The sequence below is a fragment of the Benincasa hispida genome, chromosome 1 (genome assembly GCF_009727055.1).
Source record: "Benincasa hispida cultivar B227 chromosome 1, ASM972705v1, whole genome shotgun sequence".
NCBI classification, from domain to species: Eukaryota; Viridiplantae; Streptophyta; class Magnoliopsida; order Cucurbitales; family Cucurbitaceae; genus Benincasa; species Benincasa hispida.
The window spans coordinates 54,011,081-54,037,202 of record NC_052349.1 but is presented as its reverse complement, the minus strand read 5'-3'; the positions used below and the strand labels follow the sequence as shown (position 1 = coordinate 54,037,202).

The window sequence follows — 26,122 nt, the reverse complement described above, 5'->3', positions numbered from 1 at the left end:
AAATGCCGCTCGAAATGTTCGAGAGGCATACGAGTGATGGACAAAGGCGAATGAGAAGGCCCAAGCCTACATCTTGGCAAGTCTTTCTGAAGTCTTGGCCAAGAAACATGAGCCTATGGTCTCAGCGCGTGAGATCATGGAGTCCCTGGGGGGGATGTTTGGACAACCGTCTGAACAGCTTATGCATGAGACTCTTAAATACATATTCAACTCCAAAATTAAAAAAGGCACCTCTGTTCGTGAACATATGCTAAACATGATGGTCCACTTCAATGTGGTGGAGTTGAATGGGTCTACCATCGATGAGGGCAGCCAGGTTAGCATAATCCTGCATTTTTTGCCGGAGAGTTTCCTGCACTTTGTTAGCAATGTGATTCTTAACAAAGTGAAGTATAACCTTACAACTCTCCTCAACGAGGTGCAGACATACCAATCTTTACTGAAAAGTAAAGAGAGGCAGAAGGGTGAGGCAAATGTTGCTTCATCCTCCAAGACATTCTATAGAGGTTCGACATCAGGAACGAAGTCTGCACCTTCTACTTCTAACTCTGCAAAGGGGAAGAAGAAGAAGAGTGGTTAGGGAAAAGGGAAGGCACCTGCTAACCCACCGCCTGTCGCCCCAATGAGGCATCCATAAGTTACTGAGGGAAAGTATTTCCATTGCAAACAAGATAGACACTGGAGGAGGAACTGTCTTCGGTATCTGAAGGAGAAGAAAGTAGCCAAGGCTAAGGCCAAGGCGGATAAAGGTAAATGTGACTTACTTGTGCTTGAAACTTTTTTAGTGAAGAATGATGATTTTGCCTGGATAATTCATTCAGACGCCACTAACCATGTTTGTTCTTCTTTTAAGGGGATTAGATCTTGGCGACAACTGGAGGCTGATGAGATAATGATGCGAGTAGGCACCGGGCACGTCGTCTCAGCTGTGACAGTGGGAGGACTTCAGTTAGTTTTACAAAATAGGTTTCTTGTTTTAAATGATGTATATATTGTTCCTGAACTAAAAAGGAACCTTATTTATGTAAAGTGTTTATTGCAATGTAAATACACTTTTTATTTTGATTCGAATAAAGCATTTATTCATAAAGATGGTCTTTTTATTTGCACAGCAAATCTGGAATCGAATTTATATATGCTAAGGCCGTTAGCCATTAATTCCCTCCATAATACTGAAATGTTCAGAACTATCGTAACTCAATCAAAACGTCGACGAATTTCTCCAAAAGAAAATGCCTAACTTTGGCATCTATGTTTAGGGCACATCAATCTCAATAGGATTGATTGGTGAAGAATGGACTTCTAAGTGAGAAGAAAATTCTTTTCCAGTGTGTGAATCTTGCCTTGAGGGAAAGATGACTAAATGACCTTTTAGTGGAAAAGGTTCTAGAGCCAAAGAGCCTCTTGAGTTAGTACATTTTGACCTTTTTGGTCCTATGAATGTGCGAGCCTGAGGTGGCTATGAGTATTTTATCATTTTTACTGATGATTACTCTAGGTACGGGTATGTTTATCTTATGCAATGGAATCTGAATCCTTTGAAAAGTTCAAAGAGTTCAAGGCTCTAGTTATTAGATAGATGGATTAAAACACTTCGATCGGACCGAGGTTTTTGGACTCGACATTCTAGGACTATTTGATAGAACATGGAATCATTTTTCAACTCTCAGTGCCGAGTGCACCTCATCAGAATGGTATAGTGGAGAGGAGAAATAGGACCTTGTTAGACATGGTTCGCTTGATGATGAGTTACGCTTCCTTCAAGAGTATTGCAAGAACACCTTTGAAGTTGTGGAACGGGCGTAAAGCTATTTTACGTCACTTCCGCATTTGAGGTTGTTCTGCACATGTGCTTGAGGCTAATCCCAAGAAGTTGGAACCACAGTCGAGGTTATGCCTCTTTGTAGGCTACCCCAAAGATACACGAGGGTGTTATTTTTATGATCCGATGGAAAATAGGGTGTTTGTTTCAATAAATGCTACTTTCCTGGAGGAGGATCATATAAGGGAGCACAGTCCACGAAGTAAAGTCGTTTGCGTGAACTTTCCAATGAAACTACTGAAACTTCAACAAGAGTTGTTGAAGAGCCTACTACATCAACAAGAGTTATTGATGGGAGTTCATCTAGTATGTCGGTTCCACCTCAAGAGTTGAGAGAACCTGGACGTAGTGGGAGGGTTGCAAACCCATCCGTTCGCTATCTGGGTTTCACGAAAATCCTTGCTATGGTAGCAAATGGTGACGTTGAGGATCCCTTGTCTTATAAAAAGGCAATGAAGGATGTTGACCGGGATGAATGGGTCAAGGCAATGGATCTCGAGATGGAGCCGATGTACTTTAACTCAGTATGAGATCTCGTAGATCAGCCTGATGAGGTTCGCCCTATAGGTTGTAAATGGATCTACAAGTGCAAACGGGGTGTTGATGGGAAGGTACAGACCTTCAAGGCTTGACTTGTGGCAAAGGGTTATACCCAGGTAGAGGGAGCTGACTATGAGGAGACTTTTTCGCCTGTTGCCATGTTAAAGTCGATCCGCATCCTCCTGTCCATTGCAGCTTATTATAATTATGAGATCTGGCAAATGGACGTCAAGACGGCCTTTCTGAATGGCAATCTTGAGAAGACCATTTATATAGTGCAGCCCGAGGGATTAATAGCCCAAGGTCAAGAGCAAAAGGTTTGCAAATTGAATCGGTCCATTTATGGACTGAAACAGGCGTCTCGATCTTGAAACATACGGTTTAATACTGCGAACAAGTCGTATGGCTTTGACCAAAACGTTGATTACCCTTGTGTATATAAGAAGATCATCAATGCTTCAGTAGTCTTCTTAGTGCTATATGTAGACGATATCCTACTCATTGGGAATGATGTAGGTCTACAGACTGCAGTAAAAGAACTGGCTAGCGACCCAATTCCAAATGAAAGATTTGGGAGAGGCTCAGTTTGTTCTAGGTATACAGATCTTCTGGGATCGTAAGAACAAAGTGCTAGCACTGTCTCAAGCATCGTACATTGACAAGATGTTGCTCAAGTACTCGATGTAAGACTCAATAGGGGTCTACTGCCATTCTGGCATGGAGTCACTTTGTCTAAGGAAATGTGTCCTAAGACACCTCAAGAGGTTGAGGAGATGAGACGGGTCCCATATACGTCTATCGTTGGCAGTTTGATGTACGCGATGCTCTATACTCATCCAGACATCTGCTACGCTATGGGTATAGTCAGTAGGTATTAGTCTAACCCAGGCCAGGGTCACTGGACTGCAGTGAAGAACATCCTCAAGTATCTTCGGAGAACGAGGGACTACATGCTCATGTATGGTTCGAGGGATTTGATCCTTACAGGATACATGGATTCTAACTTTAAGACTGATAAGAACTCTTTCAATTCCACATCAGGGTCAGTCTTTACTCTTAATGAAGGAGGTGTAGTGTGGCAAAGCACTAAGCAGGGGTGCATCGCCGACTCCACTATGGAGGCGGAGTACGTAGCGGCTTGCGAAGTAGCTAAGGAGGCCGTCTGGCTTAGGAAGTTCTTGATAGACCTGGAAGTTGTTCCAGATATGTCTATGCCCATTACCCTCTATTGTGATAATAGTGGGGCAGTGGCGAACTCCAAAGGAGCCAAGGAGTCATCGATGCGGTAAACACATAGCGAGAAAGTATCATCTGATCCGCAAGATAATGCATCAAGGGGACATGATCATCACGCAGATCCCTTCAGAGCACAATGTTGCTGATCTGCTAACGAAAGCTCTCACGGCTACAGTGTTTGAGGGTCACCTACGGAGCATGGGTCTACAGGATCGCCCGCGGCTGGACTAGGGTAAGTGGGAGATTTCCTTGTATTGGGCTTTTATACCCTAGTTTATTGTTTTGTACTAAGTTTATTGTACACTCCACTTCGCTTTAGGACAAGTGGGAGATTGTTGGGGTTGATGTCCTTAAGTCTCGTGTCCTGTAGTTTGTAAACAGTATGTACAAACATTTGTGTTGTTAATATATGATACCCTAGTTCACATCTTGTATTTTGCTCAATTTATTGTTTTATTTGCTTTACCACAAACCAATAAACATAAAATCCCTGGTTATCTGTATGTGACTCAAGCATATATGTGGTGACATACAAGTGGATCATATCTTGAGTGATAACCAAAATGGTCTGTAGTAAATAGATAAAGGAGGGAAGCCTTATCTTGGTAACGTTATGGACTCAGCCTGCTTTGTGGAATGGTTACAAGTGCTGTGACTTGTCATAGATGGTCTGATCCTGATCATTTGTGTTGGGGACATGCGAGCGGGGGCATCCTATACAAAGAGTTTGTATAAGATCTGACCACGAAGTGTTAACGTCTCTTTATATAACACTGTTCATGACAAAGACTTCACTTCTCTAGGATGACCATAGGTAACATGACCTCAATCCTGAGTGAGTTAGGAACTCCTGCCATTGAGGGAAGTCCTTTGATTTGTATGGGTGCGAGTGGCCAAGTCGTTGATTCAAACCTACTATTTTGGGGATTCGTCTAATTTGGGAGCTGGGAACTCAGCTACATAATGTGGAATTCACTCCTTCCCTGAGGCAGGGGTAAGGAGATAGATGGCTCTCTTAAAGGCTGATTCCGAGGCTTAAACGATGTGGCGCCACACACCTTCTCTTGGCTCGAGAGGTGTTCACACATAGTTGACTATGTTATATTGTTCATTAAAGGAATCAGTGGTACTTAAGGAGTGAGATGTAACTACAGGGGCAAAATAGTAAATTGGCCCAGTTGTACTTACGAGCATCTGTGGAGGGTCATCGTACTCATGATTGGTTATATTCGATGGGCATAGAAATATATCTGTGGTAAAAAGAGTTCAGTTGTTGGTCTTTAGTGGAATCACTGACAGTTAATGGATGGTGGATCTCGTTGCTAAAGAGTTTAGTCAACTATTCACGTACCGTTGGAGCTTCGAGTCACAGGTCCATTAGGTCCCTTGGGTAGCTTAGATAAAGTTGAGAACCAGTGTTTAGGTTAATTTGAAATATTCAAATTGACAAGAGGAAGTTCAATTATATATGATATAATTGGACTGGTTAATTATATATGATATAATTGGCTAAATGTAGGAGATACATTATTTTGAAGGAAATCAGATATAAATATGATTTATATCAAGCAGAGGAAAAAATACTATAGTAGATATGTGATATCAAACTATAGGATATAAATATAATATGATTATATTAATTAATTAATTGATTGATTGATTATATGATAATTAACCAATTCTTCCGCGTTCGGACGTGGGTAGTGGCCAGCATTAGTTATGGTAATCGGCAAGTTAAAAATGAAAAGCGTTTTCATTTTTCAAATCGTGCATTCATATTTTTCGTCCGCCCAAAAGAATTTGTGAAACGATCGCCCGAGAGCCTATACAATAATAGCTCTTCCATGTAAACGGTCGTTTACCTCAAGATTTCTCTAAACGATCGTATACGTTTTTCCTAAACGATCGTTCAGCTTTTCCTACACGATCGTATAGCTCTTCTATACGATAAGCACTTCCGCTATACGATAGCACTGCATTATCTCCCACTTTCTTATCGTCTACACGAATCATTGTACTCTATTCTTTACCAAACTCAACGAAGACCACTCTTTGGGTTTTCACTCCGAGGATACCCGAGGTTCATTAATGGTGGTGTCGTCCCTGCTGCATAGTTCGTGTTCGTATTGATCATGCTGTTGCAGTCGACATTCCCGCCGGATGTTGATAGATCTCTTGGAGGGTTTCCATTGCGTTGGAGTTCTAGAGTGTGAAGATAGTCTTCAATTGGTATGGAATTCTTTCCCTTATGTTTATCATGGTTCTTCGCATGTCGTTAATTAAGTTTTATTGCATAACTGTATGTGTTGAATGTATATTGTTTGTAATTTGGTCACGGTGAGATCGGAGCGATCTGAACACGCTCATGTAACTCTCGATATGAGATTCTTTACTAACACCCAAGGTTATCGTTGTAACTTAAACATGTATGTGGAGACATACAGGTGGATCATGTTTAAGTGATAACCTAAATAGTCTGTAGTATATGGATAAGGTTGAGTACCTTATCCTGGTGACACTACGAGTATGACCCGCTTTGTAGGTATTACAATTGTTATAAAGTGCAATAAATGATCTGACCTTAATCATTCATGTATTAGATATGTGAGCAGGAATATTTTATACAAAGGAGTTTATATAAGACCAGAACACGAAATGTTTAGTCTCGTTATATAACGCCGTTCATAACAGAGACTTTCATTTCACTAGGATGACCATAGATAACATGACCTTAATCCTGAGTGAGTTATGAACTCCTGCCTATGAGGGTAGTCCTTTAATTTGTATGGGTGAGAGTGGTCTGATTTTCGACTCAACAAGCCTACCATTTTGTGGACTCGTCTGATTGGGGAGCTGAGAACTCAACTATACAAGATGAAATTCACTTCTTTCCCGAAGCAGTGGTAAGTAGATAAATTGCTTCCTTAAGGACTGATTCCGGGTCTTGAATACTGTGGCGCAACACCCTCTCTTGACCAGAGAGAGGTTTCGTCATAGTGGGACTGTGATCTATTGTTCATTAGAGGGATCAGTGGTACTTAAGGAGTTAAATGTAACTACAGGGGCAAAATGGTATTTTGGCTCAGCTGTACTTACGAGCAACTTGTGAAGGGTCATCGTACTACTGATTGGTTATATTTAGTGGACAGAGAAATATATCTATAGTGCGAATAGTGCAACAGTTGGTCTATAGAAATATATCTATAGTGCGAAGGTTCATCATACTACTGATTGGTTATATTTGATGGACAGTTAATAGATGGTGAACAAAGTAATTAAAGAGTTTAATTATTTATTCACGTACTGTTGGAGCTTCAAGCTACAGGTCCATAAGGTCCTTTTGGTAGTTCAAAGGATTTAGTTGAGAATCAGTTTTTGGGTTAATTTGAAATGTTTAAATTGATAAGAGGGAATTTAATTATATATGATATAGTTAAATTCATTCAATTTTATATGATATAATTGATATAATGTTTTTTATACATTATTGTTTAATTGGAGGAATAAATATTTGAATATGATTCAAATATATTTTCTATGAATAAGATTCATAGTTGTTAAATTTAATATAAATATGATTTATATTAAATGCCATTAAATAGAGAAAAAGAACTAAGGTTTATATATTATATATGATGCAATATTAAAACTATACGTTATACATATAATATGATAAGTTGGTTATCATATTTTTTTATGATTATTAATTATTTGATAATTAATTCCCTTTTTCTCTCTAACCACATTAATGGGAAGTTAATCAATTTTGGGGCAAAATGGAATAAAATAAAATATGATTTTGTTATTCCAGTAGAAAAGTTACACGACTTGTGAAGTCTACTACACGATTTGCTTGAGAGTCTATGCGATAGACACTTCACCTACACGATTGAGAAAACTCTATGCAATAGAGAAGTTCTTCTTTGAATCGTCTTCCTCCTCCAACTTCTAAACACCCTCTAACCAAAATAGCCAGAGCCTATTACTCCTAGGTTCTCTCACCGATAATACCAAGGTAACTAAGTGGTAGTGTCCTCTTTTGGTTCGAGGGTTGCGTTGTTGTTTGCTGTTGTTTGGAGTGTTCGTGCTTGATCGAGGCATTTATGACTGAACGAGGGATTCACTTGAAGAAAAGTTCTTTATAGGTATAATCTCTAAACCCTTGTTTCTTATTCAACAGTATGTTGTAATTTGTGTTTTGATGTATAATTTGTATTGTTGACTGTAAATGTTTGTTTTAATCGAAATGAGATTTGGATGATCCGCTTTCGCTCAAAGGTTCTCTATAAAACGAGTTCCTTCAACTATTTCCTGGTCCGGTCTTAGGCAAACTCATTGCACAGAATACCCTCACTCGTGTATCTTCTACACGAAAGCATTGTATCATTACATTTGTATCAAATACAAAGTGGGTCGTATCTATAGTATTACCAGGATAAGGTACCTAACCTTATCTCTATACTAATGACCCTTTAGACTATATCTTGAACATTGATTCCTATATGTCTCTACATATAGTTCAAGACTCATAAGACAGCCTAGGATGTTAGTTTATTGGATTTTAAGGTTAATAAGACAAAATTAAATAAAACATCAATACATTTATTGATAAAAATATTAATAACTATTTATCAATGACGGTCGTTTAATTACATTCACTATCTACGGGTTTTAGGGCATAAAACCCAATATAAATTTCACTTGATTAGTAGAAGTTTGCAAGCGACGACAAATTCTCTCTATCGCAGTGTAACGCACAGCGTAGGTAGGCGATCCTTAGGGACAAAGTCATAATTTCGCGTCCTTAAAGCTTCAAATGGTCGATTTCACTTATAATAGCTTCATATCAACTACGAACAAACCGTAACACTCCGAAATGTATGATTTTCTAGGATTCCTACAAAATAAACATTTAAACACATAAAACACAACAAGTAAGTAGATTAAAGACATATAAATAGCTCGTTTAGAGAGCTAAAAACACCCTAACCTAAGATTTGCTCGTCCTCAAGCAAGGCAAACAAAATTTAGATATGAATTTTATAATGCAAATGCATGACTCAAAACTCAAAGCTGATGATAACTCATAATTCATAAAGATGGGATCAATTAAATGCAAACAATCAATTAAGAACTTTAAAACCAATTCTCTATCCCTTACGTGTGTGTGCTTAGCCAATCCTATCTAGGTCTTTACTAGCTTGGGAATGTTTTATTCAACCCTCAACTCATTTTCCCCTACTCTGGTTCTGAGGATCAAATATTAAGCTTTCTAGACTCAAGTTGGCAATATAAAACTTAAGGAAACCAAACTTTTATTCTATTTTTTTCTTTTCTCTTTTTCTTTTTACCTTTGTCTTACTTTATACAAAAGAGGAAGTCTTATCTATACTATGCTACCTTCGTTTTGGCTTGCCCACATGGGTTATGTGAAAGACATCCAACTATAAGCAACGCATCCTATAAAGGTGGCAAAACTTACTCATTTCTCAAGGGCATTTTAGCACAGAGGAAAACTATGGGTGTCATAGTCGTCTTAGGTTAATTATATCCCTAAGAAAGACGAGTAATCCCCTTCAAAAATATCATACAAACTTATTTTTACTCTACAACATGCTTACCTTTATTCAGTTTACAACAGATTTTTACTTTACAAAATAAGAGCTTGGTAAAAATCTAAGCATGCATTACTACGTTGAGCTTTAGTTACTTAACAATTTTCACCTGAGCCTTTTAGGGTGACAACAAACATCTAGGCCAAATAACCCAATCCTAAGCATTCAAAACTACAAATAAGATGGCTATGTGCTCAAAATATACAAGGGAATCAAGAAAACATTTTAAATTTGGCCAAAAAGCATGCATACATTTTCATGAATCCAAAGCAATGTGAATAGAGAGTTATCTAAAGCCTACTACAAAAAATCGTCATCACATTACTGCTACGGAATCGTCATATCATCAGATAAACTGTAAAGTCTGAGCTCAAGTGCTTAAGGACTTTCCAGAAATGCATATATAACCACTCTTACATTGATCAAATCAAGTTAAAAGCTTTAAATTTAAGTGCCAATATTTGTAAACATTTATTATGAAAACCTATACATTATGCAGTAAACAACCCACCTTCTTCTTTGTTTTTCAATCTAAATCGAAAAGTAATAGCATGATATGGTTCTGATACCAATTGAAGGAATCAAATTCTAGTGCAAGCGATCGATTTCCATGCGATTAATTTTGATTAAGAATTTCGAAATATAAAGAAAGTAAATATAAAATTTAAGCATGCTTTTAACAAAGGAGAACTACAAGGAAAAGGGATTACCTTTGAAGACAACTTTTCAAACCTTCTTCAAGTCTACAAAACTGCATGATCTCTCCTTCTCTTCTTAGATCTCGAAGAGGATACCACCACAAGGGTTTCCTCACTATTCTCTAGCAAGGATTTGGTTTATGGGAACCACTTTTTTTGGAAGATTAAGGGAAGAAAATTTTTGCAGAGAAACATTTTCTCTATTGTATAAGAATATTGAGAGAGTGAGAGAGATAACTAAGAGAGAGTAAGAGAATTTCACTAATATTGTTCAAAATGCAGAGAGATCTCTACATAGCATGAGATAAGGGGAGTTAACTCTCATTACCCCACTCTCTTAAACTCCCCCATAACTATGGAATTTTATTTTATTTTATTGTAAATTAAATCAAAATTAATTAATTTTAATTAAACAATTATTCATTAATCTAATTAACTAATTTTAATTAATTAAATATCATATATTTAATTAATATTACATTTGAATCATATTAAAAAATATTTTTCTTTTATAACCTATAGTTTTAATGTGTATCACATTCACAATAGATTTAACCTATAATTTTAGTATGAATTTCATTCATACCATTTAATATTTGAATCTTATTCAAATGCATTATTCTCTCATGTTATATAATTTAATTTTGTATCTCATTCAAAACGAACTTTATAATGTAATATATCTATATGTATTATATTAATTATATCACATATAAGTCACATATATTCCCTTATAATTTGAACAATTCAATTTTTTTTTAAACTAATTAATCCTTGTTTTACCCTTAGCAAGCTAGTAGGAGAACGTAATGGACCTACAAATTAAAAGTTTCAATGATTCAAGATTAATTAATTGAACTCTTTAATTAAATTAAACAATATCCATTAGCTATATATGGGTCACTTCATTAAATACCCATAATTGTATTCTTCGCACTATAGAATATTTTTGTGTCCATGGATATAACCATTACCAGTAAGTCGATCATTCACGAGGCGTTCATAATTACAGCTGGGTCAAATTACCATTTTACCCCTGTAATTACCTCTTGTTCTTTAAGTTTCACTGATCCTTTAATGAACAACTTGTTTATGGTCCTACCATAAACAAAATCCCTTTCGGGCCAATGAGGGGGAAGAGTCTCATCGTTTAAGATCTGAAGTCAACTTTTAAGGAAACAACTCATATACTTACCCTAAAGTTAGGAAGTAGTAAATTCTATTTTGTGTAGCTATGTTCTCAGTCTCCCACTTGGTCCTATCCCTAAAATGGTAGGTTTTATTGAGTCGATGACATGGGGCCCTCTCACCTATACAAATCAAAGGACAAGCCCTCATAAGCAGAAGTCTATAACTCACTTAGGATTGAGATCGAGTTACATATGGTCATCCTACAAAATATTAATCACTTACGTCAACGGCGTTATAAAGAGAGATTAATTGTTTCCTGGTTCGGTCTTATACAAACTCTTTGTATAGGATACCCCTACTTGCATGTCTTTGCATGAACGAATTGGATCAAATCATTTGTAATGATTAAGTGGATCGTATCCATAGTGTTATAAGGATAAGACACCTAATCTTATCCATATATTATAGACCAATTAGATTATCACATAAACATAATCTATTTGTATGTCAATCACTTATTGTTCAAGTTACATGAAATAATCTTAGATCTTACTTTATTGGATTGAGTTACAGAAGTCTAAATGTCAAATAAAATAACTCTTTATTTTATTAAATAAATTAATTTTGTTTATACATTACAAACCACGAGATTTAAGGCATAAACTCCAACAGGCCGATCTTATTCATGTTTCTTCTTTTTGTAAAATTCCCTAGAGAGGAGAATAATATTGTCCATACTTTAGCAGCTTTGGCATCTCCTTTTGAGTCGACTGGGTCTTGAAAAGAGGTCTTTCCTCCTGTTATTTTGTCCTTTATTCTCAGGAGGGATTAATGTTTTGGTCTTTGATCTTTGGTGGTTTCTAGTTTTATTTATTTGTGCTTCAAAAAGAATTAATTTACGGTTATAAAACTTATGGATTTGAACTCTTATAAAAGTGATAATTTAGTCTTAAAACTATAGTTTTTATTAGGACACCAAAACTTTAGTGTGCTAACAATTTAGTTCTTACACTTTCATTTTTGTAACAATTTAGTCCATAAACTTTATTATATACTGATTTAGTCTTCTACTTTAAAATTTGTAGTGAATTCATCCCGGTTGTGAAAAGTATTATCCAAATTTAATAAAATTGATTACAAATATTAAGTATTATATAACGAAGAATGATAATTAGTTTTGATAGAGTTTTTCATAGTAAAAACAAATGTATTAGATCTTCACTGACATGTCAATATTTCTATATAACTATAAGTTTGAATTTGATATTCACATCAGAAGTGAATCACTATTCCTATCCTATAGTCAAAAAAAAAATAAATGAAACCCAAGAAAAATGCAATAAAATGCCACTTTACATTAATATAATATGAATAGTAACCATCTTAATTCATTTATTAATGAGTGTGAAATTTTTACTTATTAACTTAAATAATGTACATGTTTTTATTATTTTTTTTCAAAAAATCTCGGTCAACATTTTATCAATGTTTCCCCAATTGTTTTTTTTTTCTTTTTCCCTTCCAACACAATATTGTCTGTGAATGTTTTTCCAGCAGCTAGGGTTTTGAGCAGCCCATTCTAAGACCCAAGGCCCACTGGGCTCCCTAACACCAGGAAATCGAAAGGAAAAGCCCAAAACATGGAGGAAAAGAAAGAAAAAAAAATTAAGCCCAAAACATGGAGGAAAAGAAAAAAAAAAATTAATGGCCCATGCAGGTCTCGAACCTGCGACCTTCGCGTTATTAGCACGACGCTCTAACCAGCTGAGCTAATAGGCCATGTTGATAGGGGTCAAAAAATAATTATATATTCAATATCAAACGATATGATAGATTTATGGATTGATCCTGAGTGAAGAAGATAATGAAATCCAATGGAAAGCATAACAGGGAGCGAATTGGCCGGTTTCGCAGTGGGGGCTCTCCTCGTTTGCGCCTCCATTTCTGCCCCTAGAATCGACGCTTTCATCTCTTCTTCTCAGCGCAGGTTTTGTTCTGTTCTTCCCATTTTCACTTCTCAAAGCTCATTTACATGTTTTCATTTTCTGGGTCTTCTTCAATTCCCAAAATTTTTTGGGTTATGTGTGATGATCTGATGAAGGAACCCAAATTGAACAAAACCCATGACTTCAATTCATTTAGGTTTTTGTTTGATTGAGTCTGTTTGTTAGCTACTGGTTTAAGGATTAGGCATTTGTGGATAAGAAACCCAAATTGGTTTCCACTTTATGATTTATGCTTTTTGGTTGCGTCTAGTACTTATACATTGAAAGTTTCCATGTATTAATGGGGAAAAGTCGGATTTCCAATGGAAGAAAAAGAGAATTCAAACTATGGATTGGGATTGCTGTTGTTCATATCTGATAATTGCACTTTTTAATGGATTGATCGTGTATCGTTTAGATGTTATAGGAAGGTGGCTCTATCCTAGTATTCATGAGAGTCTCCTCCTTTCATTGAACCTCAACCCTCTATGTTACTCATTCATCCCTTCCATTGGAGATATTATTTGAGATACACTAGAACAATGCTGACTTGTGATTGTACATAGAGAATTTACAATCTGTATTTTGAACTTCACTCGAATGTTGAAAACATATTGAATGATTATTATGGAGTGGATATTTTTCTAACATGACTATAACTCAGCGATAATTGACTTATACTCGTTCTTTTGAGTTCTTGTTCAAATGAAGATACTCACATTTGTTGTAGTAGGGTTCTCATTAGATAATTTTTTTGTCTTCCCTTATACTCGATTAAGGATTTACTTCCTAAAAGACTAAATTATCATTTTGGTCCCTGTATTTTAGGTTTCATTTCATTTTATTCCTTATACTTCGTCCAAATTTAGTCAATGTATTTTCAATAACTCTTAAATTTTGTCATTTGAAGTTATTGTTTATCAAATTTGATTAAATACTAATGTGAATATGGTTTCAAAGTTTTAAATTTAGTGAGGAGAAGTTAATAGGGTCTAGATGTTTTTGTTTTAAGAAAAAACAACAATAAACTATAGTAATAGGAACTGTTTTAAAGATTCATTGAAAGTAACTGTACATTTGAAAGTGTGGTTGATTATGATGAATGTGATTTGACTATGTTCTCTATTTGGACAGATCCTTGGGCATGTGCAAGAGATGTGGTGACCTGAGGATGATAGCATGTTCAAAATGTAAAGGAGTTGGATCAATCAAATCAGGTGGACTGTTCGGCGTTAACATTCTTGCTGAGTTTTACGAATCATTTGGCAAAGACGAGTCGAATGCGCCTTCCATCCCATGCACGAGGTGCAATGCCAAAGGTCGCTTCCAATGTCCAGATTGCTGCTCTCAAATGACATGAACTTGATCATTGTTCTTGGGCATTTAGAAATGAAACTTTTGATCATTTCATTCTGATGCTCCCTCCCATGTAATGAAAATGTACCAATTATAGCTTCTTCTATCAGAGTTTAACTCATCATTTTCTCTTCTCTCCCCTTCCTTTTTTACTAGTTTTGAAGCAACTGCACAAAGTTGAAATTCCACAAATGCCAGATAAGGTGATGAAGATTTCAACTTCAAACAGATTTTTTAAACTTTTTCCCTATTTGGGTCTGTGAAAAAGACCTGTCTTTGCTAAAGAGAAGCCAAACTAAAAGAATTTAGAAGAATTTAAGCAACAATGTTCTTCCCATTAATACTTTGTAACGCTTACCATGAATTAAGAAGAAATTTTATTTTATTTCCTTTTCCATTAACGCTCAATTTCATCTAATTCTGTCCTCAAATTAAGTGTTCAATTGGTAAATTTTCAAAACTACATTAAAATTTTGAGACAGTTGCAAATATAGACATTAGACCCAAAATATTAGTAGATATAACGTAATGTAAAAAAAAAATTGCAACTATGGTCATATTTAAATAGTCTATCAGTAGTCTATCGTAATAGACCATATCACTAGTAAAAGTCTATCACTGATAGATTTATCTATATTTGCATTTTTTTTAAATGATGTTATACACTTGTTATTATTCCTAAAAATGCTACCAATTACAATTATCCTAATTTTTTTTATCTCATTTCATCTATTTATGTCTTTTTTCTTTTAATTAATTTGATCATTAATAGCTTCGTAAAAGGACTATCTTTCTTGGCTTAAATCGTGTTAATTCTTAAAAATTTAATGTTTTTAATTGTATTCTTAGACAGGTAATCGAGATGTTCTAGATGCAAATTAAAATAGTGCACATAGCAACTAGTGAGGGCCAAATTATTTACCCACTATCCTTTATTTTTTTGCACTTTATTTTTTATCCACACAAAACCCCCCATATATCGTTATAACTAGAATATGAACTTAACGAAGCATATCTCGCGCTTCCTGTAAATAGACTCACTTTTACCACTAATACTACTTCTAGGTAGTACTGGTTGTATTAGAATTATAAATGTATTTGGGGTTGAATACCCACAATAGCGTTTGGACCACATCAATCATTCTGAAATAACTTTTAAATCCATACATAAAAATGTAAAATCAATTTTAAAAGTTTGGAACCAAACATCAATATGATTATATAGATATATCCAGAATCACTTATTAAATTTGTTCTGATGTGCAAAAGCTATTAGATACCAACTTCTAGATCTTAGCTTTCCTAAATATCGGGTACCTTCCTTCCCTAATCATTTACCAATCTCAAATTTATCATTCCATATTAATTTACTTTCTCACATCTATTCTCAAATTTAATTGATTCAATTCCATATAACAATTATTATTTTAAAAAAATTATCAAACAATTTAGACTAAAGAAAATTAGTTACAATTCAAATCATATAAATTATTAAATAATTATATTATAATAAATTATAAACTAAATATCAATATAATGATAATCTACTTTGCTTCATTAACTAAATTACACAAATTTACTATTAACATATCAAAAACATACTGTAAGGATTTTTTTAGAACACAATTACCAGTAATTATTTTAAATCAACAATCTTAGATTAAGTCTTTCTCCATTACTCTCAAACATGCCTGAAACCTTACTTAGTCTTATTTATTTATGATATTGTATAAGAATCACATAATGAAAAAAAAAAAAAAAAAAAAAAAAAAAAAAAAAGTTGTAACTGAAAAGATAAAATGTACCCACCTAAGATAATTAGTAAAAAAATTTGGGTATAATATTTGGATAATTAGGAAGTCTAATAATGGCATCCAGGTAAGGATGCCATATTCATAAAGAAGTTAGTGGGGGAAGAGATGTGATTAATTTCCTAAGAAGGAGAAGATGAAACAAAAAGTGGGTATGATTGGGACCAAACAAAATGGGAAAAAATGGAAAATTCATTAAAGTGAACCCAAAAAACAAAAATGACAGTGATTGCATTGCTCTTATAGCAAGCAAATTGATGAAAGGAACTGATTGCTTTGCTCAAACTTGATTATATGCTTCTTCTTTTTTATTTTTTCAAAAAGAAAAAAAAAATCTTGTTTTTGAAACTTTGCCATTAAAAATTCAATTAGTGAAGTTGAAGATAGGAATATTTGCATCAAAGTTTTGATATTTAGTTCACTTGAGATCTCAAAAGCTGATCTTTTTGCACTTTGAATGGATAGCTAACAATAACAAAGAACTATGAAATTGTGATTGGTTTTATTTTAGTGTTTCATCCACTTATATATATATATATATTAAATAATAGTACATTTAGTAATTATGGGTTGTTTTTCTAATTAGTACATATGAACTTTAGTTTTTACTTGGGGCAAGTGTTGCCATTTTTATCATAAATTTCTGGTTTTGCAATTTTTACTTAAGATTTGAACTAAAGTGTTGTAATTTAAAAATAAAAACAAAAAAACAAAGAAATGATTACTTTATGATTAAGAAATTGATGATACTACAGAGATTGATATTATTAGAGTTGAACTTCTGTTAGAAAATTTTCTATTAAGTTTTTTCTAATCATCAACTCCTATGAAGCATAGACACAGATACGATTACACGATATGGATACGATTAGATACGACAATTCGTCAATTTCTAAAAAACTAAGATATGGATACAGATACGTCTAAGGATACATCATTTTTTTATATTTTTTAAATATATATTTTTAAAAAACGAGGATAATGATACATTAAAGATATATTTTTTTAAAAAAAAAAAATCTAAGATATAGATAAATTTAGCATACAAGTTAATAACAATAGCAAAAATAGAATACAAACACTGAAATACAATACAAAAAAAAAATCTAAGATGTTGAAGTATAATAGTTAATAAAATGCAATAGAAAAGTGACTCATATTACAAAGAAGAAGAAGATTAGAGGGAGAAATATGAAGATAAACGAAGAACTTTTTCATAGAATTGTTGAAGATATCCAAATGATTTTGTAACGACCTGATCCTTACATACTGTCCAACCGCTACGACATGCATGCTTAGACTTTTCTATTATGAGATGAGTTTTGGTAAAAATCTCAAAAGAACATATCTAATATTTTATTAATTAAGTAAAAAAACTATATTTAGTTTATTTTACAAAATACCAGGATCCATAAAACACTAGCTTAGTGATACAAAAATGCATATGCCTATAACAGTGAGTTTGATGGTTGGCCATTTAAGGGACGTCCAGTTCTGCCACCTACGCTGTGTCCTTACCTACAAAGTCTGTAAAAATATGATGAGTATATAATATACTCAGTAAGTAGTTCTCACATAGGATAGTGACCAAATGTACAATCACATGCAACATGTTCTGAAAACATATGATTGGGACCGAAAACATATAATAACATGTGGTGGTCGGTTATGCTTCTAACGTAAATTTCTCCGCCCTGATAGGAAGATGAGGACTTAGGCGGAAACTAACCCATCTGATGATTAGCGGGTTATGCAGTCAGCAGTCAGTAGGGCCAGAGTCGCATCCAACATCAACCATTAACATAAATGTAAGATTGGACTAGAGGGGTGCAATCATACATACCCTGCTAGTCCCTAGCATAATCTTGACATAGAATTGGGTCTAGAGGGGTGCAACCATACATACCCTGCTAGCCCTAGAAGCATAACCTTTATCTAATTAAAATTTAATCTTATGAACAAACAGAATGCATGGGGTTCCTTGTCGATAAACGTGTTTTAAACATGTAATGCAACATAATAATAACATAATTATGCAACATATTAAAGGTACACTACTATGAAACACTTAAACTACTTACCTTGACTGTGATCCTAGTTATTTCTTATTATTCCTTATGGTTTAATCAGTAGAGCTTTCCCTTTTAAATCAAAAGGAAATTTGGGCAGCACTTCCCTTGCATTTTCTCCTTTAAACTAACAGAATTACTTCACCCTTTTCACACGATTTTTACTATTGAGTTTAACTTCCAGCCAAAAGCCTCCTATTTGTAGCCGTTTCCAACTCTTCTCTGTGTGACAACTCATCCTATAAATGGCTTCTTTAAAATTACTTAGGCTTAAGAATTTCTCTTAATAAGACACCTAATTTTGGCTAACGTTTGCCCTTATGTCTTCAACCTTTGTTTGTATTCAATTTTAGGGTTCTCCATGTATAATCTATAAGATCGTGGCCAAATTCAATGCACCATGCTTCTGTCCAAATCTCGCTCTCTTTGTTCTCAGAATCTCACTCTCTCCAGCTTTCTCGTTGGTTTGGCTCTCGTGACTCTCGCTCTCTCCCACTGTCTCGCTGAGAATCTCGCTCTCTCCACTCTCGCTCTCTCCAATCTCGCTAGTTTTTCACGCGTGGGTTGCCTTCACTGCTTGTGGATTCCACTTCCCCTTTTTTAACACTTTCCAATTTTAAGAGTATATGGGCAATTAATTCGCCTCCAATTCTTCCAATGAGTAATGCCCAAACAAAAAGTTATCTACTGCCATTTGTCTCCTGAATTAGCTAGCGTCCAACTTCTAATTAATCCTCTCTGATTCTGCCCCCTTATTCATTATTTTTGGATAATTAATAAATTTCTTATTTTTTTTCCAATTCTAAATTTTCACCCGATTTTCCTATTAAGTTTATATATTTTTCATTCTTAATTATATATTTTATTTGTTTTCCTGATTTCTAAATTAGGGTTAGGGTATTACATTTACCATCCCTTTAAATAAAATTTCGTCTTGCTTAACATTTGACATTTAATTTCCTGTAGTGTATGCGTACAAATTTGGGTTGTTACATTCTTCCCCCCTTAAGAACTTTCGTGCTCGAAAGTTTCTTGGTTCTTAAATAGATATAGGTATTTGACTTCCATCTCTTCTTCTTGTTCCCATGTAGCTTCTTCTACTTGTTGATTTCTCCAAAGAACCTTCACTAAACTTATTTCCCGCTTACGAAGTGACTTCTTCTCTCTTGCTAGGATGCAAACTGGTGTCTCTTCATATTCCAAGTTTTCATTTATTTGTAGAGGTTCATAATTTACTACATGTGATGGGTCAAACACGTATTTTCGAAGCATCGATACATGAAAGACATTATATATTATAGAAAGGGTGGGTGGTAGTGCTAATCGATAAGCTATTTGGCCAATACGTTCTAATATTTCAAAGGGTCCAATAAAGCGGGGGATAAGTTTGCCTTAATGTAGGTCTTGCAATTAACTGTGCTATTTGAATTGTGAAGGTTTCTGGTATTAGTGAGATCTCAGTTCTTTCAAGGTCATCATTATGTGTTTGGAGATGGTACTTAAGGTTGCTGTATGAGCTGACTTTCTGCTAAGAGCATCAGCAACAATGTTAGCTTTTCCTGGATGATAGAGGATCTCACAGTCATAGCCTTTGACTAATTCTAACCATCTTCGTTGCCTCATATTTAACTATTTCTGGGTAAAGAAGTACTTAAGGTTTTTATGATCTATATAAATTTGGATCTTTTTCCCATATAAGTAATGTCTCCATATCTTTAAGGCAAAGACTAGGCAGCTAACTCCAAGTTATGAACGGGATAATTTTGTTCATAAGGTTTTAGTTGTCTTGAAGCATATGCTATTACCTTTTCGTGTTGCATCAATACACAACCAAGCCCCTTCTTCGATGCGTCACTGTACACAGTTAAACCCCCTGATTCGTCAGGTATAGTGAGAATAGGGGTTGTGGTCAACTTTTCTTTTAGTTCCTAGAAGCTTTGCTCACATGCTTGATTCCAGACAAAAGGATTATTCTTCTTGGTGAGGTTAGTTAAGGGTAATGCTATACTTGAGAAATTCTTCACAGATCGTCTATAATATCCTGCTAATCCAAGGAAGCTTCGCACTTCGCTGATTGTTGTTGGGCGAGGCCACTTGTTAACTATTTCAATTTTAGCAGGATCCACTGAAATTCTTTCTTGCTTTACGATATGCCCTAGGTAGGTGACTTGTCGCGTCCAATACTCACACTTGGAGAATTTGGCATACAACTTTTCATTTCTTAATATGGAAAGGACGTCCCTAAGATGTTTTTCATGTTCTGCCTCAGACTTGGAATAGACCAAAATATCATCTATAAATACGATCACGAAGTTATCAAAATAGTCCTTAAAAATTCTATTCATCAAGTCCATGAAGGCTGCTGGGGCATTCATTAATCCAAAGGGCATCACAATGAATTCATAATACCCATATCTTGTTCGGAAAGAAATCTTGGGTATATTAGACTCCTTGATTCGTAGTTGATGATATCCAAATCGTAAGTCTATTTTGGAGAATACTGAGGCTCCTTGTAATTGGTCAATAGGTCATCAATGCGTGGGAGTGGGTACTTATTCTTTATTGTCAACTTATTCAACTCCCGATAATCTATACTACATAAACGCATTGATCCATCCTTTTTCTAAAAAAATAAGATAGGTGCTCCCCATGGAGACACGCTACGGCGTATAAATCCCTTATCTAGCAATTCTTGTAACTGTATTTTGAGTTCTTTTAATTCCACGGGTGCCATTTTATATGGTGCTTTAGATATTGGTTTAGCTCTGGGAATTAGATCTATACAAAATTCTATTTCTTGACTAGGTGGTAAACCTTGTAGCTCTTCTGGGAATACATCTTCAAATTCTCTTATTACAAGAATGGTCTTAATTTAATCCTTTTGGTCTCGTAAATCCACTACACTTGCTAAATATGCCCAAGCCCCATGGCTGAGCAAATGTTTAGTTTTTAAGACTGAAATTATTCTTGGGGCTGATTGTGTATTAGAACTCTTAAACTTAAACTTGGTTCCTGTTGAAAAGATGAATATGACCACTTTATTATGGCAATCTATGCTTACATAGTTTGCTACTAACCAGTCCATACCTAGTATTATGTCAAAATCACTTATGTCTAGGATGATAAGGGTCACCCCTATTTTTTGTCCTGATATTGACAATTCACAGTTTTCTACTACTGAGTGGGCCAACATAGATACTCCGACAGAAGTAGCTACAGATAAAATGTAGCCTAAGGGCTTTGATGTTAATTGAGCATGTTGTGAAAATATTGTAGAGATGACTAGAGCCCGAATCAAATAAAGTGAAGGCATAATACCCGAGGATGGGTAATGTACCTGTAATAACTGCATCTTGATCCTCTGCCTCTTGACGTGTAACAGCAAACACCCGTCCTTTCTGTTGTTGGGTAACCTTGTTACTAGAGGCTGGGTGGTCTGGGCAGTTGATACTTGGTTGATGAGCTTTGGGCAAGCCTTTGCATAGTGACCCGTCTAGCCGCAATTGAAAAACACCCCTAAGTTCCGAAGACATTGCCCCTGATGGTGTTTTCCACAATTTATGCACTTAGGATATGTGAATGTTTGACTCTTCTGTTGTGACTATACGCCCAGAGCGCTTTGGAAATTTTTTTCTTACCGTTGTGAACGTTGGAAGCCTTGTTGGGTGAATTTCCTTTTTTAATTTGGCATGAATCCTCGTTCAGAAGTTGAGGTTTTGGCAGCAAGATCTACTTCCATGAGTAAGGCCGACTCGAGGGCAAAGGCATACTCTTTGTGTCGAAAAGCAGTAACAATGCCTCGAATGCTTTCTCTTAATCCCCAAATAAACCTTTCTACATTCTTCTCTTCTATGTCCACTAGTTGAGGGACAAAGTGGGACAAGAGATCAAATTTCCGTTCATACTCTGCCACCGAAATGCTCTCTTGAAGATTAAGAAATTCCACTTCCTTTTGATATCTCACTGTCAAAGGGAAATACTTGTTGTAAAAAGCCTGATTGAATTGCTGCCATGAGACTGTACCTTTGATTGTTCTTTTTGTGGATTCCCACCAGAACTTTGTATCGCCTCTTAATATGAAGGTGGCACAATTTACTTTTTGTTCTTCTGGGATGTTCATGTGGCGGAAAACAGTTTCTATTTCTATTATCCAATTCTCTGCTATAATTGGATCCACAGATGATCCATCAAATGTTGAAGGATTGAACTTCCTGAATTCTCGAATGATCTTCGAATCATTTGTATCGTTGGTTATTGGTGTGGTGGATGAGGTTGTGTTTCCATTACTCATATTTTGTATTAGTATTTGTAGCGCCTCTGGTGTAAGTAACACGTAAGGCATCTGTCCATGTCCTTGATTTTGATCCCTTGTGGATTCACTTTGAGGTCTGCCTTGTCGTATTGGAACCCTTGGTGGTGGCATCTAGTACACACATTTTATTTTCATAATAAGGAAGCGATCTAATTTTATTTATTTATTTATTTATTTTTAACTCATACCTTATGTTTACTTAGTTATTTATGTTTGAAAATTTCACTTACTAGCGTATTTGGCATAACTGTGAGCATCACTTAACAAGCCGAACCATCAAACACCACGACTCTTCTAATTGGTAGAGCCTACTTGGCTCAAATGCGCTAATACCAACCTATAACGACCGGATCCTTACATACTATGGTCCGAGCGCTACGACATGCATGCTTAGACTTTTCTATTATGAGATGAGTTTTGGTAAAAATCTCAAAAGAACATATAGAAAATTAGGTAAAAAAACTATATAAAAAGTTTATTTTACAAAACACCAGGATCCATAAAACACTAGCGTTGTGATACAAAAATGCATATGCCTATAACAGTGAGTTTGATGGTTGGCCATTTGAGCGACGTCCAGTTCTGCCACCTACGTTGTGCCCTTACCTACAAAGTCTATATAAATAGGATGAGTATATAATATACCCAGTAAGTAGTTCTCACATAGGGTAGTGACCAAATGCACAATCACATGTAACATGTTTTGAAAACATATGATTAGGACAGAAAACATATAATAACATGTGGTGATCGGTTATGCTTCTAACGTAAATTTCTCCACCCTGATAAAAAGATGAAGACTTAGGCAGAAACTAACCCATCTGATGATTAGCGGGTTATGCAGTCAGTAGGGTCAGAGTCGCATCCAACATCAACCATTAACATAAATGTAAGATTGGACTAGAGGGGTGCAATCATACATACCCTGCTAGTCCCTAGCATAATCTTGACATAGAATTGGGTCTAGAGGGGTGCAACCATACATACCCTGTTAGTCCCTAGCATAATCTTGACATAGAATTGGGTCTAGAGGGGTGCAACCATACATGCCCTGCTAGCCCTAGAAGCATAACCTTTATCTAATTAAAATTTAATCTTATGAACAAACATAATGCATGGGGTCCCTTGTCGACAAACGTGTTTTAAACATGTTATGCAACATAACAATAACATAATTATGCAACATATTAAAGGTACACTACCATGAAACACTTAAAGAGAGGGTGAGATAAACTACTTACCTTGACTACGATCCTAGTTATTCCTTATTATTCCTTATGGTTTAATCAGTAGAGCTTTCCCTCTTAAATCAGAAGGAAATTTGGGCAGCACTTCCATTGCGTTTCCTTCTTCTAACTAACAAAATTACTTCACTTTTTTCACACGATTTTTACTACTGAGTTTTTTTTGAGAATGAGTTTAACTTCCAGCCCAAAGCCTCCTATTTATAGCCGTTTCCAACTCTTTTCTGTGTGACAACTCATCCTACAAATGGCTTCTTTAAAATTACTTAGGTTTAAGAATTTCTCTTAATAAGACACCTAATTTTGGCTAACGTTTGCCCTTACGTCTTCAACCTTTGTTTGTATTCAATTTTAGAGTTCTCCATGTATAATCTATAAGATCTGCCAAACAACGATTTAATCACAGCTTCTGTCCAAAATTTCGCTCTCTTTTTCTCAGAATCTCGCTATCTCTAGCTTTCCACTAGTTTGGCTCTCGTGACCTCTCGCTCTCGCTCTTGCTCTCATTCTCCTCTCATGTGCTCCCGCTCTCTCCCACTGTCTCGCTGAGAAATCTTCGCTCTCTCCACTCTCGCTCTCTCCAATTTTCTCTCCAATCTCGCTAGTTTTTCACGCGTGGGTTACCTTCACTGCTTGTGGATTCTACTTCCCCCTTTTTAACTCTTTCCAATTTTAAGAGTATATGGGCAATTAATTCGCCTCCAATTCTTCCAATGAGCAGTGCCCAAACAAAAAGTTATCTACTGCTCTTTGTCTCCTGAATTAGCTAGCGTCCAACTTCTAATTAATTCTCCATGATTCTGCCCTCTTATTCATTATTTTTGGATAATTAATAAATTTCTTATTTTTTTTTCAATTCTAAATTTCCACCTGATTTTCCTATTAAGTTTATATATTTTTCATTCTTAATTATATATTTTATTTGTTTTCCTGCTTTCTAAATTAGGGTTAGGGTATTACATTTACCCTCCCTTTAAATAAAATTTCGTCCTGCTTAACATTTGACATTTAATTTCCTATAGGATATACGTACAAATTTGGGTTGTTACAGATTTATATTTTGGTGGACTTTGAGGGGACTCAAATATGAAGATGAAAATTAGATGATTCTAGGATTTGGTCTTTTATTTATTTTTTCTTTTTAGTTTTGGACTCGAGTAGTAAGCTTTTTAAATAGGTTGCCTAGTTTTAGATTGGGAAAGATTAGATGAGTTGTTTGTCTTTTTTTCTTTAAAAAAAAGTATGTGTAGAAATAGATACGTCAAATCGGAAGTATCTGGAAGTATCGGTATCAAAGTATATGTGCTTCATAGGTCAATGCATTTACTTCGTTTAGGCTTAATTTTTTATATTTGCTTGTCTCTGTGTGTTTTTTTTTAATAATGCAATTGGTATGCTTTTTGAGATTTATACTCTTTTTTCCCTTTTTTTTTTTTAGATTCAGTTTGGATTGTTGTAGCTTTTAAATAATTATTAATATTTACATTCTTAAAAACCAAACAATTGTAAATGAATTAAATAAGTATTTGGTAAATTTTAAACTTAAAAGGTGAAAAAGATTATAAAATAAATATATAATAGGAATTTTTAATTGTTAGTTAGGAGAGGTATGAGATTTCACCTTCAATGGAGGAAAATTATAAGATTGGAGTAACATTTATTAACCTTATCTAATTTTAGAGATGAAATTGATTTTTTTTCCTCCCTGTTTTTAATTTTTTTTAAGAAATGCTTGATTATTTATGTTCAGATATTTTATTATAAAAAAATAGTGTAGATGTAACACATGATACAAATGTCAAGTATAAAGTCTGTAATAAAGATAACTAATAAACAATATAACGTAATATCAAAAAATAATAACTAAGATAGAGAGATATAAAAATTGGCAACCCAATTCATTGCAATATCAAGTACGTTCAGGGGCTGTGAGTCTAGTGAAAAGAAACTTCATTATATAAAGAGTTTAGCAATTATAACGAAGTACATATGTAAAAAATATCTCTTCATTAACTTATATACAACTTACTCTTTAATTTCAACTTAGACTCTTCCTAAGTTTGAGATCCCTAACTTCTACAATAATGCTTCTCCAAGCTAACTTAGACTCCTCCTATTTTTGAAATTCATATAGGAAATGTTGATAGAGATTCCTTCTTCTTCTTTCTTTTTTTTTTTAAAAAAAAAAAAAAAATCAACAATAAACTTGACCATTGACTAAATGTAAAATTCTATTTAACTAAAATTGAACGAGACACCCAAAATATATGAATTAAACTAGTATTTTAACCTTCTTTTTATTA

The 26,122-nt window shown here is 34.8% G+C and overlaps 2 protein-coding genes and 1 non-coding gene across 3 annotated transcripts; 1 reads left to right on the top strand and 2 right to left on the bottom strand.

The window, feature by feature from the left end:
• Positions 1-12,747: 12,747 nt before the first annotated feature.
• TRNAI-AAU lies at positions 12,748-12,821 on the bottom strand. Its single transcript has one exon. It is a non-coding gene; the product is annotated as a tRNA-Ile (tRNA).
• A 50-nt stretch (positions 12,822-12,871) lies between these two features.
• Positions 12,872-14,517, top strand: LOC120088085. The gene is made up of 2 exons (XM_039045139.1): positions 12,872-13,029; positions 14,162-14,517. Exons 1-2 carry the CDS (start codon positions 12,917-12,919, stop codon positions 14,385-14,387), a joined length of 339 nt encoding a protein of 112 aa, XP_038901067.1. The 5' UTR covers positions 12,872-12,916; the 3' UTR covers positions 14,388-14,517.
• A 7,425-nt stretch (positions 14,518-21,942) lies between these two features.
• LOC120077950 lies at positions 21,943-22,686 on the bottom strand. Its single transcript, XM_039032089.1, has one exon. It carries the CDS (start codon positions 22,684-22,686, stop codon positions 21,943-21,945), a length of 744 nt encoding a protein of 247 aa, XP_038888017.1.
• Between the last annotated feature and the right edge of the window lie 3,436 nt (positions 22,687-26,122).

What these genes read in the sequence shown, in the direction of transcription:
- LOC120088085 (XM_039045139.1), top strand. Translation starts at nt 12,917, where the DNA reads ATGGAAAGCATAACAGGGAGCGAATTGGCCGGTTTCGCAGTGGGGGCT. An exon ending in ATCTCTTCTTCTCAGCGCAG is followed by an intron (nt 13,030 to 14,161) that starts GTTTTGTTCTGT and finishes CTATTTGGACAG; the next exon opens with ATCCTTGGGCATGTGCAAGA.
- LOC120077950 (XM_039032089.1), bottom strand. Translation starts at nt 22,686, where the DNA reads ATGCCACCACCAAGGGTTCCAATACGACAAGGCAGACCTCAAAGTGAA.